The sequence below is a fragment of the Salvia miltiorrhiza genome, chromosome 1 (genome assembly GCF_028751815.1).
Source record: "Salvia miltiorrhiza cultivar Shanhuang (shh) chromosome 1, IMPLAD_Smil_shh, whole genome shotgun sequence".
Lineage (NCBI taxonomy): Eukaryota > Viridiplantae > Streptophyta > Magnoliopsida > Lamiales > Lamiaceae > Salvia > Salvia miltiorrhiza.
In genome coordinates, this window is record NC_080387.1 from 29,824,894 (window position 1) to 29,838,971 (window position 14,078).

The window sequence follows — 14,078 nt, forward strand, 5'->3', positions numbered from 1 at the left end:
TCCTTTTCTTGTGGAGCTGTTGAAATTGCCATAGAAAATTCTTGTTTATTAAAGATGAATTTTGCTTGTTGTCTAGGATAGGGGTGCAATTTATGGGGGAAAAAAATCATATTTAATCGAAAGTTTATATATTTTACACTAACATTTAAAAGTCATGAGAAAAATGAGAATTCGTCCAAAGTTGATGGATTTTGGCGCTATTTGTCCAAAAATAAAATAAAAAGAATACAGTTTTCAACACGTGGTGATGAAAGCAAAATTAATGGAGTACTAATAGTTTGGGGGAGTGGGTGAGACTTGAGAGTATTTTACTCAATCGCGTTTGTTCAGAATCAAATAATTTCCAATAGTGATTAAATACAGTAACTTAAAAAATTTATTCCTAATCAATTCCGCGTTAAATAATTTGGCAACAGTTAATTCGTTATTTCACCAAACTCGAGTGATGAATCAAGCCAACCGCGTTTGACCACTTAGCTTGAATCGGATAGTTTAATGCCTCTACTTAAATCCTTTCTTACACATTAGCATCAATCAGCACTAATTTTATTTTTCTAAAAAAAAATATCTAAACTTTTTACAAAATGGCCCTACGTTTTTGGTTGCTAATGCTACCAATCCTAGCGTAGCTTGCATTACTTCGCGAAGTAGCCTTTGTCTGCTTCCTCATTTTCCCTTTGCTTTTCTGGGACCGATTTAATCTGCTCTTTCTGCTAATTTGTCCTTGTTTAGCAATGTTTATCCTTTGGCCTATAATCTTGAATCAAGAATTTAAAGTAACGAATCTTGAAAGTTGAGAAAAAAAATCATTCATTCTTCTCTGTAAACCTGAGATCATGAAATCTTGATTCTTTTGGAAGTTATTTGGGTCTGAAACATGCTCTCGAAAACACCCCACATAAGGCCAACCCCTAAATCTTCTGCAGCTTTTCATCATAAGCAGAATCCGTTTTTCAAGATTGCTTGCTGTGTGAAGAATGGTTCCTCGGATTCTCCGAATTCAGCACCTCCTTCTTCGACCCCGGATAACAAATTTGGGTTCAAGCTGGTGGGGCAGTCTCTTGGCGATATCAATCGGAAGTTCAATGATATTGATACAAGTGAGTTCCAGTGTTTTCTTTGTTTGTGTGTGTTGATGAGCTTGATTTTGCTGCTTAATTGACACTAGCTTATGATTAAGATATGAGCTTGCTTGTTTTTCTGATCGTTTGTCAGCAAAAAGTTTCTAGGATATTATAGTATGCTACAATTATTTTATTTTTTATTTTTTGCTGCTAAGCATTCTGTTGTGTTGAGTCATGCCTTGTGTTTCATACTTGTTTTGTGAACTATGCAAAATGAAACACCTATGGAGGAAATATAAAAATCGTGTGGTTTAGGAAGGTATTTGTAGAATAAAGAACATAAAGTAGTTGGAACCTCTGTCTTTTATATCTCTGTCGTGCTGACTAACCACTTAATTCTTCATGGATTAAAAAGGGATAGAATCTCTGTCTTGATGTGTAATCATGGTACTAGGAGAGTAAGTAAAAGTTACTAGTTGGAACCTTTTCAAATGAACAAAACGTGAATCTTAATAGAGAGTAAACAATGTGTGGGAGGGAACGATAGGAAGTGCTTAGCTTTTCCGAGACCTAAAAACTACTACGTAGATATATACTAAAGATAGTATCTATGACTACGATGATGACATTTTACCAGAATATCTAGCAAAAGTGTTTTTCAGGTTGGGGTTCTTTCACTTTATCATGTGATAATTCCGGAAAGTTATATATGTTGCGCCTATGTTACAATACAAAGTTTTTTGGCTGACAGATTCAATGCAAGAATCAGTAAACCAATGGCTATCAAAGACCCAAAACTTTTTCAATGAAGTAACTTCTCCACTTGTAAAATCTGTTCATGATAGAAAGCCTAGCCCTCAGAGTGACAGTGAAGATATGGATGATGTCTTTATTATTGAACCGACTATTGATTCAAGAACTCCTGGAGGAGAGCTTTCTGAAGCTGCCATCGTTTCCATTGAACAATTTAGCCGGTAAAGTTACTGTTTCTCAGTTTTTCCGTCCTTCATGCTTCCGTTATGCGTTTATTTTATTGTCTGCTTGATCATTTCCACATTATCGATTTTCTGTAGAATGAAATGAACAGGTGCTGTAAATATAAGTTTAGTATGTGTATAGGCAAGTTTAAAAATGGGTGCAATACATCTTGCTGGTATGAAGGAATTAATTTTTGACTTTTCCCACGTCTAAGATATGCAGGATGAATGGGTTGACAGGACAGAAAATGCAGAAAATATTTAAAGCCCTTGTTCCCGAATCAGTTTATAATGATCCACGTTATTTGGTGGAGTATTGCTGCTTCAGGTTTTTGTCAAGGAATAACGTTGAAGTTCATCCTAGCCTCAAGGTCAGTGCAGTCGCTGCACTGTTTCTGTTTTGGACTCTCATTGAAAATACTAGTTCACTTTCAGATTTTCTACTAGATTCAGTGCTGCACTTTAATTAGATTCCAGGTACAGCGACAAAGTTATACTCCCTCCATCCCATTGATCTTGTCCTGTTTTCCTTTTTGGGTTGTCCCATAGATCTTGTCCTGTTTCTATATTTGGTAATGATTTTACACTACAAACAATATGGCCCCACACCTTTACTCACTTTTACTGCACTAATTATACTCTCCTTAATAACCGTGCCCAAAAGAAATGGGACAAGCCTAATGGGACGGAGGGAGTATTATTTAATGTGCTCTTACCCGCACCGACTTATGTTAATCTATTGTGTTTTTGTGGATATAACTGGAGTACTTGAGATCATCCTACAGTAAGATATGCCCTAATCCCTATATGTAAATTCGTACATGCTGGAACGCTTTGGGAAAACAGAGTAGTCCGAAATAAAATTAACATTGAAAGGAAATATATAATTATGTAGACACTGATATTTGTATTGTATTTATTCTAAAAGCATATATGTTCATATATGCTTTTGGATATTTCTGAAGTTGAGGTGACAAAGGTGGAACTGTGCAAATTTTAACTGTAGAATGTGATATACTAATATAAACATGATATGATTATTTGGCCTTCATATTAGTTGTGCCACCATGTGGGAGACAGCTTCATCTAAAACCATTCTATTAGGATGGTATCATCATGTTATGCAAAATTGGTTAGGTGGCTATTGTAAATATGCAATGCAGTTTATATGGAGAACTATACTCCCTTCATTTGTTTTGCAGAGAAATATGAGTGAACTTTCCGGGAAAGTTGATATGTACTCATAATATTGCAATTTCCCTTTTTTCTATTTGATGGTCACACCTCGTGCCACTCTGCTCACACTCCCTCATTCTGTCAAAAGTTCAGGCTCGTTCCCCTCCTGTTAAGTCATATAGTTGACCACTAGCTAAAAGTTCTCCAATTACTCATTTTAGTCCCCTTTTGTATTGTTTTAGCTGGACTTGCTAAGTTTTTGGCATTTACTTATAGTTTGTCTTTTTGCCTCTGATACATTACCAGGAACCTGCATTTCGGAGACTAATTTTTATAACTATGCTTGCATGGGAGAATCCTCTGCGGAAAGGAAAGGGTAACCGAGTTAAATTATTCAAAGGGAGTAATTTTCAGGTATTGCCTATCTGTCAGGTTTTCCATGTATTGTCATTTATCTGAATTCTTGTATATTACCTTCTTGTTGTTGCTTTTGTTGAATGCTTCTCAAATTAGTCTATGTTATCTGAGGTAGCTTCTTAAAGTGAATTCTTTGAAATAATTTTGAGGTATGTAGTCAATTTGACCGTCTTTCCATAGATTGTCATCTATCAACATTCTTGTATGTTGCCTTTTGAAGAAATGCTTCTAAAATTTATTATGCATTATTGGAGGCCGAACAGGAAAAGTACCTTGTTCAATTGAAATTCTAGAAATACAGAAAAAAATTAGATCAGTAAATGTTAGGGTTCAAAGTATTCTCCTAGAACTGGTTGAATGTGACAATTAGTCTCTTTTACAAGATATATACAGACATTGAGATGTACTGACCAAAGATCCGTTTTCAAACATGAAGAAGAAGCTCGTGGGAGAAGAAGCTTTTGTTCGCATTGCTCCTGCTGTTTCTGGTGTAGCTGATTGTCCCACTGCACATAATCTTTTCAGAGCTTTAGCTGGTGAAGAAAAGGGCGTCTCATTTAGCATATGGTCCACATATATTACCGAACTTGTCAAGTGAGCATTTTCTTCTCGACTTTGGTATTGATGCCTTATGTTCCATGACCACTATCGGTTTTTATCCATGAATCTTGACAGTTTTTGTTCCTTCTCAATTTGTAGAGTGCATGAAGGCCGAAAGTCTTATCAATTTCAGGACATCTCCCAATTTCCTAAGGAAAAAATCCTGTGTCTTGGTTCCAGTCGAAAGCAGCCTGTTCTAAAATGGGAGAATGACATGGCATGGCCGGGAAAGGTCACTTTGACCGACAGGGCACTTTACTTTGAGGTATTGTCTTTGAGTGATCGAATAATTCTGATGCTGATTTTTCTTAAAACCTTTTTTGACTATTTTTTTTTATCAGGCAGCTAGCTTGGTCGGAGGAAAAGATGCTGTAAGGCTGGATCTTACTCATCACAATTCAAGAGTCGAAAAAACAAGGGTGGGACCCTTAGGATCAAATGTTTTCGACTCTGCAATCTCCATCACATCTGGTCCGGAGTGAGTAAGCTTCTCCGACCTTATTTGCAGTTAAATTATGTATCAGAGTTTGCTTGACATCTTCCTATTTCCATTAAAAGCATCCAGACTAGAAGTTGAAGTTCATATAATCTCAAAAATCTACTTGCAGGCCTGTGACGTTGGTACTTGAGTTTGTCGACTTAGGTGGTGAAGTGAGAAGAGATGTGTGGTATGCATTCATAAGCGAAGTTATCGGATTATACAAATTTATACGCGAATATGGACCCAAGGATAATGATGAGTCGGTGTATGACATATACGGTGCTCACAAAGGGAAGGATAGGGCAGTCACTCATGCCATAAACGCCATTGCTAGACTTCAAGCTCTCCAGTTTATGAAGAGGACATTCGACGAACCTACTAAGCTGGCCCAGTTTTCATATTTACGTAATGCACCATATGGGGAGGTTGTTCTTCAAACCCTCGCTGTAAATTTTTGGGGCGGGACGGTAATCAAGAAACTAACGGACATTGACAGCGAGCTGGAGCTGCTTGTGAGACCCAACGGTGAGGCTTCTGAGAGTAGCAATCATGTTTTTGACATAGATGGAAGTGTCTACTTGCGAAAATGGAGGAGATCAGCATCGTGGGGAACTAGTGCTTCATTGGCTTTCTGGAAGAACGCTGTGGTCAGACACGGAGTTGTGCTTAGCAAGAACCTCGTTGTAGCTGACATGAGTTTGGTGGAGAAGGCGTCGATGATATGCAGAGATAAGTGCAAGGTAGTTGAGAAAACACAAGCTACAATCGAAGCTGCAATGATTGAAGGAATTCCTAGTAACATCGACCTTTTTAAGGTTAGAATCAACTATTTCTTCTTCATAGTTGTTTCAAAAAAATCCAAATCTTCAAAATGTGATTGTTTTTGGCAGGAGCTTGTACTTCCTCTAACTCTCACTGCCAAAAATTTCGAACGACTCAGGCGCTGGGATGATCCCCTTGTTACTGCATCTTTTCTTGGACTTGTATATACACTTATCTTTAGGTAATCTTGAATCTCTTCCTTTTACAACTTTAGAAAAATCATCTGTTGCCATTGACAAAAGTCTTATGTGGCTTAATTTCAGAAACCTGATGTCTTATATATTCCCGGTGACGTTGATGATCTTCGCGGCTGGGATGTTAGTGCTGAAGGGGCTCAAAGAGCAAGGCCGTCTTGGGAGATTCTTCGGGAAAGTTACTATATATGATCAGCCTCCATCGAACACAATCCAAAAGATTATTGCACTGAAAGAAGCCATGCGCGAAATGGAGAAGTCCCTCCAGAATGTGAATGTTGTACTGCTCAAGATTCGCTCCATCATTCTCGCAGGACACCCTCAGGTACGTTTCTCTCGGATTTTCTTGCTAGAGAAAAATCTTCAAGGGGCATTTGGTGTGAATGATGATAAGCTGTTTGCAGGTGACGATGGAGGTTGCTCTTTCGCTACTGGTTGGTTCAACCATTCTTCTTCTGGTTCCATTTAAATATGTGCTTGCTTTCTTGATTTTTGATCTCTTCACGAGGGAGCTCGAGTTCAGGAGGAAGATGGTGGAGGCGTTCGACAACTTTTTGAAAGAGCGGTGGGACGGGGTGCCTGCGGCTCCTGTGGTTGTGCTGCCATTGGAGGAGAAGGAAGAGGAGAAGAAACAACTGGATAAGCTCAAACCAGAAAGAAGTTAGTTTAGCATGGATTTCTGGTTCTGGTAGATTGCCTTTTTTCTCTTTTTCTTTTTTTCTCTTTGCTTTTTTTGGGCAATTTCTGTTTTGACTGGATTGATCATACATTGAGTCATATGATTTCTTGAGTTGCTAAAGCGGCAACAATGGGAGAAAGGGCTCTGTTTATATGTTACTGAAATCAGTCATGGCAGAAAGCAAAGAGTAAATCATAGTTTTCAATCAGAGTGCTCTGAGTTTGTTGAGTATAAAACAAATCGACCAAACTCAAGCTTAGGAAATTAATAAATACTATATTTATGTAGTTTAACTTAATATTCTATTCGTCTCAGTTTTTAGTATTCATTTGAGAGTGACACGAGTTTTAATAAAGTGATTTAATGTGTTATGAGTGGAATAAGGGTTTCACCTTTTATGTAAGTGTTAAAGTAATTAAAGTGGAGTAAGGATCCCACTTACTTTTACTAAAACAAAAAATGAACATCAAAATATGAAACGGACTAAAATAAAAATATTGATACTAAAAATTAGGACAGAAGAATTATAAACTTCTTGCACGGTTATGTATAGTTAAAAGAAAAAGATTCATTTAGAAACCTTAAATAATTTGATCAATAGTTGTAACATATTCCCGTGAAATCCCACTTCATGTAAAAAAGTGCGAAGTTGGGTCCCTTGAAGATTGCCGTTCTCATCTGACAAAAACTAAATAAAAATCATTTAGCCAACCATCTTTTTATATTAAAATTTTGTATAATCTCTATAGGCGGACGACAGTTGCGCCTCAAGCAGCGGCGGAGCCAGGAATTAATTTGGAAGGGGGCTGAAGAGAATTTTTTTTTGGACATTCCATATATTTAAGGTATCATTTTATTAAAAGACAAGCATAATAGTAATAATAAAGAACAACATTTTCATAGATTATATAATTTAAATATATAACAAATTATTTTCTATACATTACAAATTTTTTTAGGACATTCTGTATTTTTAAAGCATTTTTTATTAAAAGACGAGCATAATAGTAATTATAAAGAACAACATTTTCATATACTATATAGTTTCAATATATTACAAATTAATTTCAATACATTACAATTTTTTTTATTTGTCATTTCGTACATTTTAGGCATTTTTTATTAATAGACAAGCATAATAACAATAATAACGAACAATATTTTCAAAAATTATATATTTTCAATAAATTACAAGCTAGAATCAATAATAATAACAGACAAGCATAGTAATAATAGCAAACAATTTTTTTTTGGACATTCCATCCATTTTAGGCATTTTCTATTAAACGACAAGCATAATAGTGATAATAATGTATAATAATTTTATAGATTATATAGTTTTAAATAACACAATTATCCTTAAATTAATTATAAATTGAAGAATATAACAAGCTAATAAACTTTTGTAAAATAAATTTCTTTTATAATATAAACATATATCTATATGTATTTATAAAAAAAACTAAAAATTTGGGAGGGGGCTTCAGCCCCCCCCCCCCCCCCCCCCCCCCCCCCGCGGCTACGCCCCTGGGACCCTCAAGTGTGTAGCAAGTGTCAGATATTCCTCCTTCCTCAGAATGTTATTTGTAGAAACTTCCTCTGGACTGGAAAATCAGGTGCAACAAAGAGAGTATTAGTAGCATGGGAGCAAATGTGCCTCCCTAAAACAGCTGGAGGTTGGAACCTCCCCGATATAAGAATATGGAATAAAGCTGCTTTGAGCAAGCTTCTTTGGAACCTAGCTAAGAAAAAGGATTGTATGTGGATAAAATGGGTCCATGAATATTATATCAAAGGCCAGAACATCAATACAATGCAGATTCCAACTCAAGCTTCATGGATAATTCAAAAAATCTTGAGTTCTAGAGCTCATTTCTCTAACACTACTATTGGCTCTAATACTTTGTTGCAGGCTAAATTCTCCATCAGGAAACTATATCTGGAAATGCAGGGAGAAGCTCCAAGAGTGGCATGGCACATGATGATTACAAGAAACATTGCTCCTCCCAAGTTCATGTTTATAACTTGGTTGGCAATTATGAAAAGATTGTCTACATGTGATCGTATGGAGAAGTTTGGGGTTCAATGTGAGCAAGAATGTTGTCTTTGTCTACAAGAAAATGAGTCCCATAACCATTTATTTTTTAAGTGTTCTTTCTCTTCGATGGTGTAGAGGTAGATTGTTGATTGGTGTGGGTTGCATGCTTATGTATATGATTGGCAGGATGAACTGGAATATATGAAATCCCAATGCACAACCAAATCTGGTAAACAGTTCCTTTACAGATTGGTTGTGTCCACAGTGGTGTATTGGCTTTGGAAAGAGAGAAATAGAAGGAAGTTTTGTGATGAGAATAGTACAGTGGAAAGAGTGGTAAGGGAATGTCAATTATCTATTGTCACAGTAGGGGATCAATATGGCAAAGTGATGCAGTATTTGAAGTCATAAAGGTTAGAGTAGATGATAGATTTGAGTAGTTTGTTGGATTGTTGGTTGTAAAGTTTTGCTTACACTACTTCACTTGGTAATAAAATTCACTCTAATTACCAAATATATATATATATATATATATATATATATATATAATAATTATTTAATTTGACAAAGATCAAATTTATATACCACTTTCATCCACCAAAAGTATACAACAATTACTTAATTTGATGTCTAGTCTAGAAAAAGTATACTATTTTCCTTTTTGAATATAACTGAACTTTCTCTTTGTAACTATAACAACTCATTTTTATACGACCTTGCACTCAATTCAACCACAATCACAATCACAATCACTCATTTCTATTTAACACACATCTACCTACTATTCTTTTAAAAGCTGTGTCCATCAAAAGTTGTATACTTTTGGTGGAGGGAGGTAGTAACAACTTTTTCAGATTAATATAAGGTAAAAGTAAGCACATGTATATATACAAGGCTTCTCCGGTGTTGCAGAAGTTGAGAAAGAAGGCGTGCATCTTATAGTTTGTTCCTTGAGCAACTCTGCAAGGCAGAATCTTCAGTCTTCCGATGTTAGTGTAAACGAGGCCTGCCACCTTTTGGCTTCGACCCATCAACTCTTCTCCTGCGCCTATGTACAATTCCTTCGTCTCCACAACAAAAACTGTAATGCTCCCAACTCCCTTCACGTCTCATGCAAACGACAACTAGGATCCGGTGATGAGCAATTAACAAGTTCCATCCAATTGTTAAAGCGCCTGTAGCAGAAATGCATAATCTGTTAGTACCCTAATCTTTTAAGAAGTTAAGATGCGCAAGTTGAGCTTTAAGTTCCCTCTAAGAATTCAAGATTATAGGCCTATCAAGAGAAAAATTATAAGCACAAAAGATTAAAAAAATAAAATTTTAAAGCATCAACTTACATGACCAGGATGATGAAGAATATGATAAAACATGCACTGGAGGAGACACTCATTCTTTCACATTCCTTTGCACCGGCTGTCGGGGCCAGAGCGGACACTGGGCGATGCGCTGGGAGATACTTGATTAAAATAAGTAGCTGAAGGAGAAACCGATGGATCAGGAGACCCACAATGTGGACTGCCATTAATTTCTGAGGATTCAGGTGAATCAGCTATAGGTAAACTGTGTGGAGTGGGCGGAATAAAATCACTTGCAGCGGTTGGGGTGGAGGCATAACAGTTTGAACAAGGTGGTATAGAACGACGCACGTCGGGTGGAGAAGATGTAGGAGAAGAACCAGTACCATATAGTTGTCCCCGAGATGGTGCTGGAGAAGGAGAAGGTATTGGAGTTTGTGCGCGAAGTGAAAGATTTAGAAACGAAGACAAGCTGATTTCTTTAACTTCCCCAAACACAGAGTGATTGAGGCCAAGATTTTCTGCAGGACCAGTGATTATATGAGCTAATTCTTTTAATCTCTCTTGCGGTAGGGCTCCTACCCCAGATAAAACAGAAGCTTTAACCGTAACTGGGGGATCTTTTGTCGTCCCATGATCGCTTGTGACCTGTATGTACACCACCTGCTCCGGGAGGAAAAAAAGATAAAAGACTAACTTGGTCAGAATTAGATGGATATACTGAAATAACATTCATATTCATAACCAAAACATGATAGTGATGTGTTTGGTGTTAACAAAATATCAACCATAGAATATATACCAAGAATTGAAAGCATTTTAGAAAGAGTAGCTGTTCAAATCACAATAACATACACACCTCATTGGGCAATAAATGCAACCCCGAGTTTAGTTGTTCTTTCAGCTCAAGAATATTTTCCTTTATGTCATGAATTGAGCTGTCGAGACTGAAACAAAAGAGTGCCTCTGGTACATGCATGAGGAAAGCAGGTCGTTCGGGTATCATGGTGATTCCACCAGGAAATTTAAGAATCTCGAAAGAGGAGGGGTCTCCAAACAGTGAGTAATTCAAAGTCAAATTACATTGCTGAAAAAAAAGATCAGTTAAGGAGGATCTCAGCAGACTTAAGAACACTGGATTCGTACTAATATCAATTGGATCAGGAAGGAAGCCAAACACCACATCGGACCAGTTAGATTTGCCATCTTGGTGCATGGATAGGATAGCAACCTGTTCAAAAATCAAAATGGATTGTCAAATCACTCTTCTCAAAGGGCAAGTACTATACATAGTGTTAACTTGAACAGACCTTCGAGGAAGGAACACCTATCTCTTCATTAAGATCATATTCTAATCTTGCTATCTGTTGAATGAGCTTCGAAACTGGTTTGTGAAGTCTGAAGTATGCTTGAACAGTGGCTGACATAAGAATAATGGTAATGATTCAGTAATAGAATGTGACTTCAACTGAAACATACAAAAACAAACACTCGTAAAGATTAAGAATAAAGAAAAGAAGAAATGATTTCTAAAAAATGAGGCTTAAGTTACATTACATACTGAAGTTCTTTTAGATTTATTCATACAGCTTTCGAATATTTGTCATTCATCAATATTTCTAAATTTTTCATTCAACAAAGTTTTTAGGAACAATCAAGAATAACCTTGCTCCAATCTATCACACTCAAGCAATAGACAATAGTTATGTACTAAAATTTGAAACATATTAATTTTCTTGTCTTGGTCACGGGTCACCTACCATAGGCCAACTTCATTATTTTTTAACTTCTCCATCAAACCTGACACTCTACCATAGACCTTGTAAACAATGGCGATAATTCATTGCAAATACACCTTCAGTTTCAAGTGTTTACAAATACTCCCTCCGTCCACGAAGAGTATACCACATTCACGTAGAACGTAAGTTGCCACAGCTGACAGTAAATTTATATTGATGTTGCTTAATTTTTTATTGTAAATAACTCATTATTACATTTTTTGTCCTTCTGGTGGATGTTTTGAAAAAGAAAAAAAATGGATTTATTATCTTTCAAATTATTGGGCTTCTCTTAAATATTTTGCTACCTATTTTTCACGTTATTTTATTTTTAAATTAATCTAACCTGCCATTCATGCTGAACGATATCAAATTCATTTTCACCACCCAAATTGGCGAATTAGTATTAAACTGGAAATTTGTTTAGTTTTTTAAATAACATATTGAAATTGATTCCCCAGTATTTTGAATAGAAAACAACATAGTAATATGAATATGATAGGATAGGATAGGATAGGATAGCTAAACAATATAAAGAGAGTGAAACACAATCCATTAACTAATACCATCAATATTACTATACTTGCCACTGTAGATCTCACTTTAACTCCATTCACAACATACTCATTCATCATTTTATTATTACAATAAAAATAAGAGTTTTATTAATACTCACAACATACTCAATCAATTTTTTAAAATTCTTACTATTTTCAAATGGTATGCATTTTAGGGTCGAAGAAAGTATTACTCCATCCATCCTACTTCACTTGGCCTAGTTTTCTTTTCGGGCTGTTCCATCGGATTTGGCTTGTTTCCGTTTTGAGTAATAAATTTTCACTATAGCCACATATTTTACACTACAATCTTAGTGTCTTTAATAATCGTGCAAAAAAGAACTAGACCAAGTGTCGTGGGACGGAAGGAGTACTTATTTGCAAAAACAACACAAATTACTAGTATTAATATCATTAGAACAAGTTGACTACCCTGTTCATGATTGACAATAAGATCTAATAATATTAGAAATCAAGCAAAAAAACGCATTCAAATTAATCGATCAAAATAACAAGAATAACCACTCAACCACAGAGCAGAAAATACAGAATTATGAAGAGTAAATATAGAATGAGAATGAAAGAATAACAAATATACCAGTGAGCTTGATCGATTCCGTAGCATCAAAGCCAGCTTGCCTGTGGCGGGAAGGAAGAGCGCAAAATAAAGCAGAAACAAAAGCGGCGACGGTCAGCGTGAAAACGACGGCGCATTTGAAGTTGATGAGCCTGCATCTCCGCCGGAGAGGAGGCGGCGACTGTTGGTGCTGCGCCACTGGCAATTGCCGATCATCAACTTTCCCCATTTCCAGCACTGCATCGGCAGGTGATGAAATGGAGAGAGAAGTAGGGGCTGGGCGATGGACAAGTGTGCAGAGGGTGGTTGAATGCTCCCATTTTAATACTCAGCCTCCAAATATTTGATTTATTTTTCCTTTTTTGTTTTGGTTTGATTTTGGGATAACAGTGGGGTCGAATTGTTAAACTCTCATATACGTCTCCTTGATGTCGGTACGGTGCGATCTTGTTTCAATTTCTGCATCTCAATTTGCTATGCGACTAATCATGTTTTGTGTTGAATTTTCAGTGCTTTTTTAAATAATAGTAGTTGGCCACGGTTCGGTTCTTGGTTCCAAAAACTGGAACCGGAACCGAACCGAAAAATAACCCTCACGGTTTCGGTTCCGAACCGTGAACCAGCGGTTTCGGTTCCGGTTCCGAACCGCCAGTTCCGGTTCGAACCGTTAGAACCGTTCGTTTTTTTTTTTCTTTTTTTTTTAATGTAATTTGTATTATTTTATGTATTGTTGTGTAAAATTTAATGAAATTTGCTTTAATAAAATAAATGACACAAGAAAATATAAAGTCCATATATATTATTTTCTAAATTGAACTTATAATTCAAAGTTACACCTTACAACTCTTATAAATAAAATTTACAAATTACAACATTTGAATGCTAAAATAAAATATGATAAAAAATGGAGTAACAATCAATATGAAAAACTGTAGTAATATTTTTTATAGATTACCTTTCATCATATCAATAATAATTACTTTAGTAAAGGATTTTCTTTATTTTCTTTTATTTTTTCGTTAATTTTTTATTTTCACGTTTTTTATATTTTTTTCTTTTTTTCCAATTATTTCATCTTTTCTAAAAATATTACATTTATTCATATCAATTGTTATTTTTTTCTTACGACAATAATTATTTGACCAAATAACTAAAATTACAAGTTTTCATGAGTAAAAGTAATACTCCCTCCGTCCACGAAATGAGTACCCATATTTCCTTTTTCGTCCGTCCACGAAATGAGTACTCATTTCCCTTTTTGGCAAGTGTACCCCACACAACCCTTTAATTAATACTCTCAAAAAGTGGGACCCTTAAACTATTCACACTACACTCCATACATTTCTTAAAACCCGTGCCGTCCACAAATGTGTACTCATTTCGTGGACGGAGGGAGTAATTTTTATTAAGTCAATAATTA

General features: G+C 35.9%; 2 protein-coding genes across 5 annotated transcripts; one reads left to right on the forward strand and one right to left on the reverse strand.

The window, feature by feature from the left end:
* Positions 1-537: 537 nt before the first annotated feature.
* On the forward strand, positions 538-6,710 carry LOC131018997 (uncharacterized). 2 transcript variants are annotated; one of them, XM_057947684.1, is made up of 11 exons: positions 538-1,100; positions 1,816-2,038; positions 2,265-2,412; positions 3,524-3,631; positions 4,071-4,228; positions 4,334-4,499; positions 4,576-4,712; positions 4,843-5,530; positions 5,606-5,718; positions 5,801-6,056; positions 6,136-6,710. In XM_057947684.1, exons 1-11 carry the CDS (start codon positions 878-880, stop codon positions 6,394-6,396), a joined length of 2,481 nt encoding a protein of 826 aa, XP_057803667.1. In that variant the 5' UTR covers positions 538-877; the 3' UTR covers positions 6,397-6,710. The 2 variants fall into 2 exon arrangements, with proteins under 2 accessions (XP_057803667.1, XP_057803672.1); XM_057947689.1 differs by having other exon boundaries at positions 4,074-4,228.
* Positions 6,711-9,106: 2,396 nt separating this feature from the next.
* Positions 9,107-13,114, reverse strand: LOC131019170 (uncharacterized). 3 transcript variants are annotated; one of them, XR_009100108.1, is made up of 5 exons: positions 12,680-13,114; positions 11,057-11,166; positions 10,606-10,977; positions 9,789-10,409; positions 9,107-9,623 (listed from the first exon to the last, which is right to left on the reverse strand). XR_009100108.1 is itself a non-coding variant. In XM_057947861.1 (4 exons), exons 1-4 carry the CDS (start codon positions 12,885-12,887, stop codon positions 9,846-9,848), a joined length of 1,254 nt encoding a protein of 417 aa, XP_057803844.1. In that variant the 5' UTR covers positions 12,888-13,038; the 3' UTR covers positions 9,107-9,845. The 3 variants fall into 3 exon arrangements, 1 of the variants encoding a protein (XP_057803844.1); XR_009100111.1 differs by having other exon boundaries at positions 11,057-11,214; positions 12,680-12,820; XM_057947861.1 differs by having other exon boundaries at positions 9,107-10,409; positions 12,680-13,038.
* Between the last annotated feature and the right edge of the window lie 964 nt (positions 13,115-14,078).

Bases quoted from the DNA above. Each gene is read 5' to 3' on its own strand.
- LOC131018997 (XM_057947684.1), top strand. From the start codon at position 878: ATGCTCTCGAAAACACCCCACATAAGGCCAACCCCTAAATCTTCTGCA. The intron at 4,500-4,575 runs GTATTGTCTTTG...TTTTTTTATCAG, and splicing joins ACAGGGCACTTTACTTTGAG to GCAGCTAGCTTGGTCGGAGG. The intron at 6,057-6,135 runs GTACGTTTCTCT...AGCTGTTTGCAG, and splicing joins TTCTCGCAGGACACCCTCAG to GTGACGATGGAGGTTGCTCT.
- LOC131019170 (XM_057947861.1), bottom strand. From the start codon at position 12,887: ATGGGGAAAGTTGATGATCGGCAATTGCCAGTGGCGCAGCACCAACAG. The intron at 10,978-11,056 runs GTCTGTTCAAGT...ATTTTTGAACAG, and splicing joins TAGGTGTTCCTTCCTCGAAG to GTTGCTATCCTATCCATGCA. The intron at 10,410-10,605 runs GTGTGTATGTTA...CTCCCGGAGCAG, and splicing joins TGCATTTATTGCCCAATGAG to GTGGTGTACATACAGGTCAC.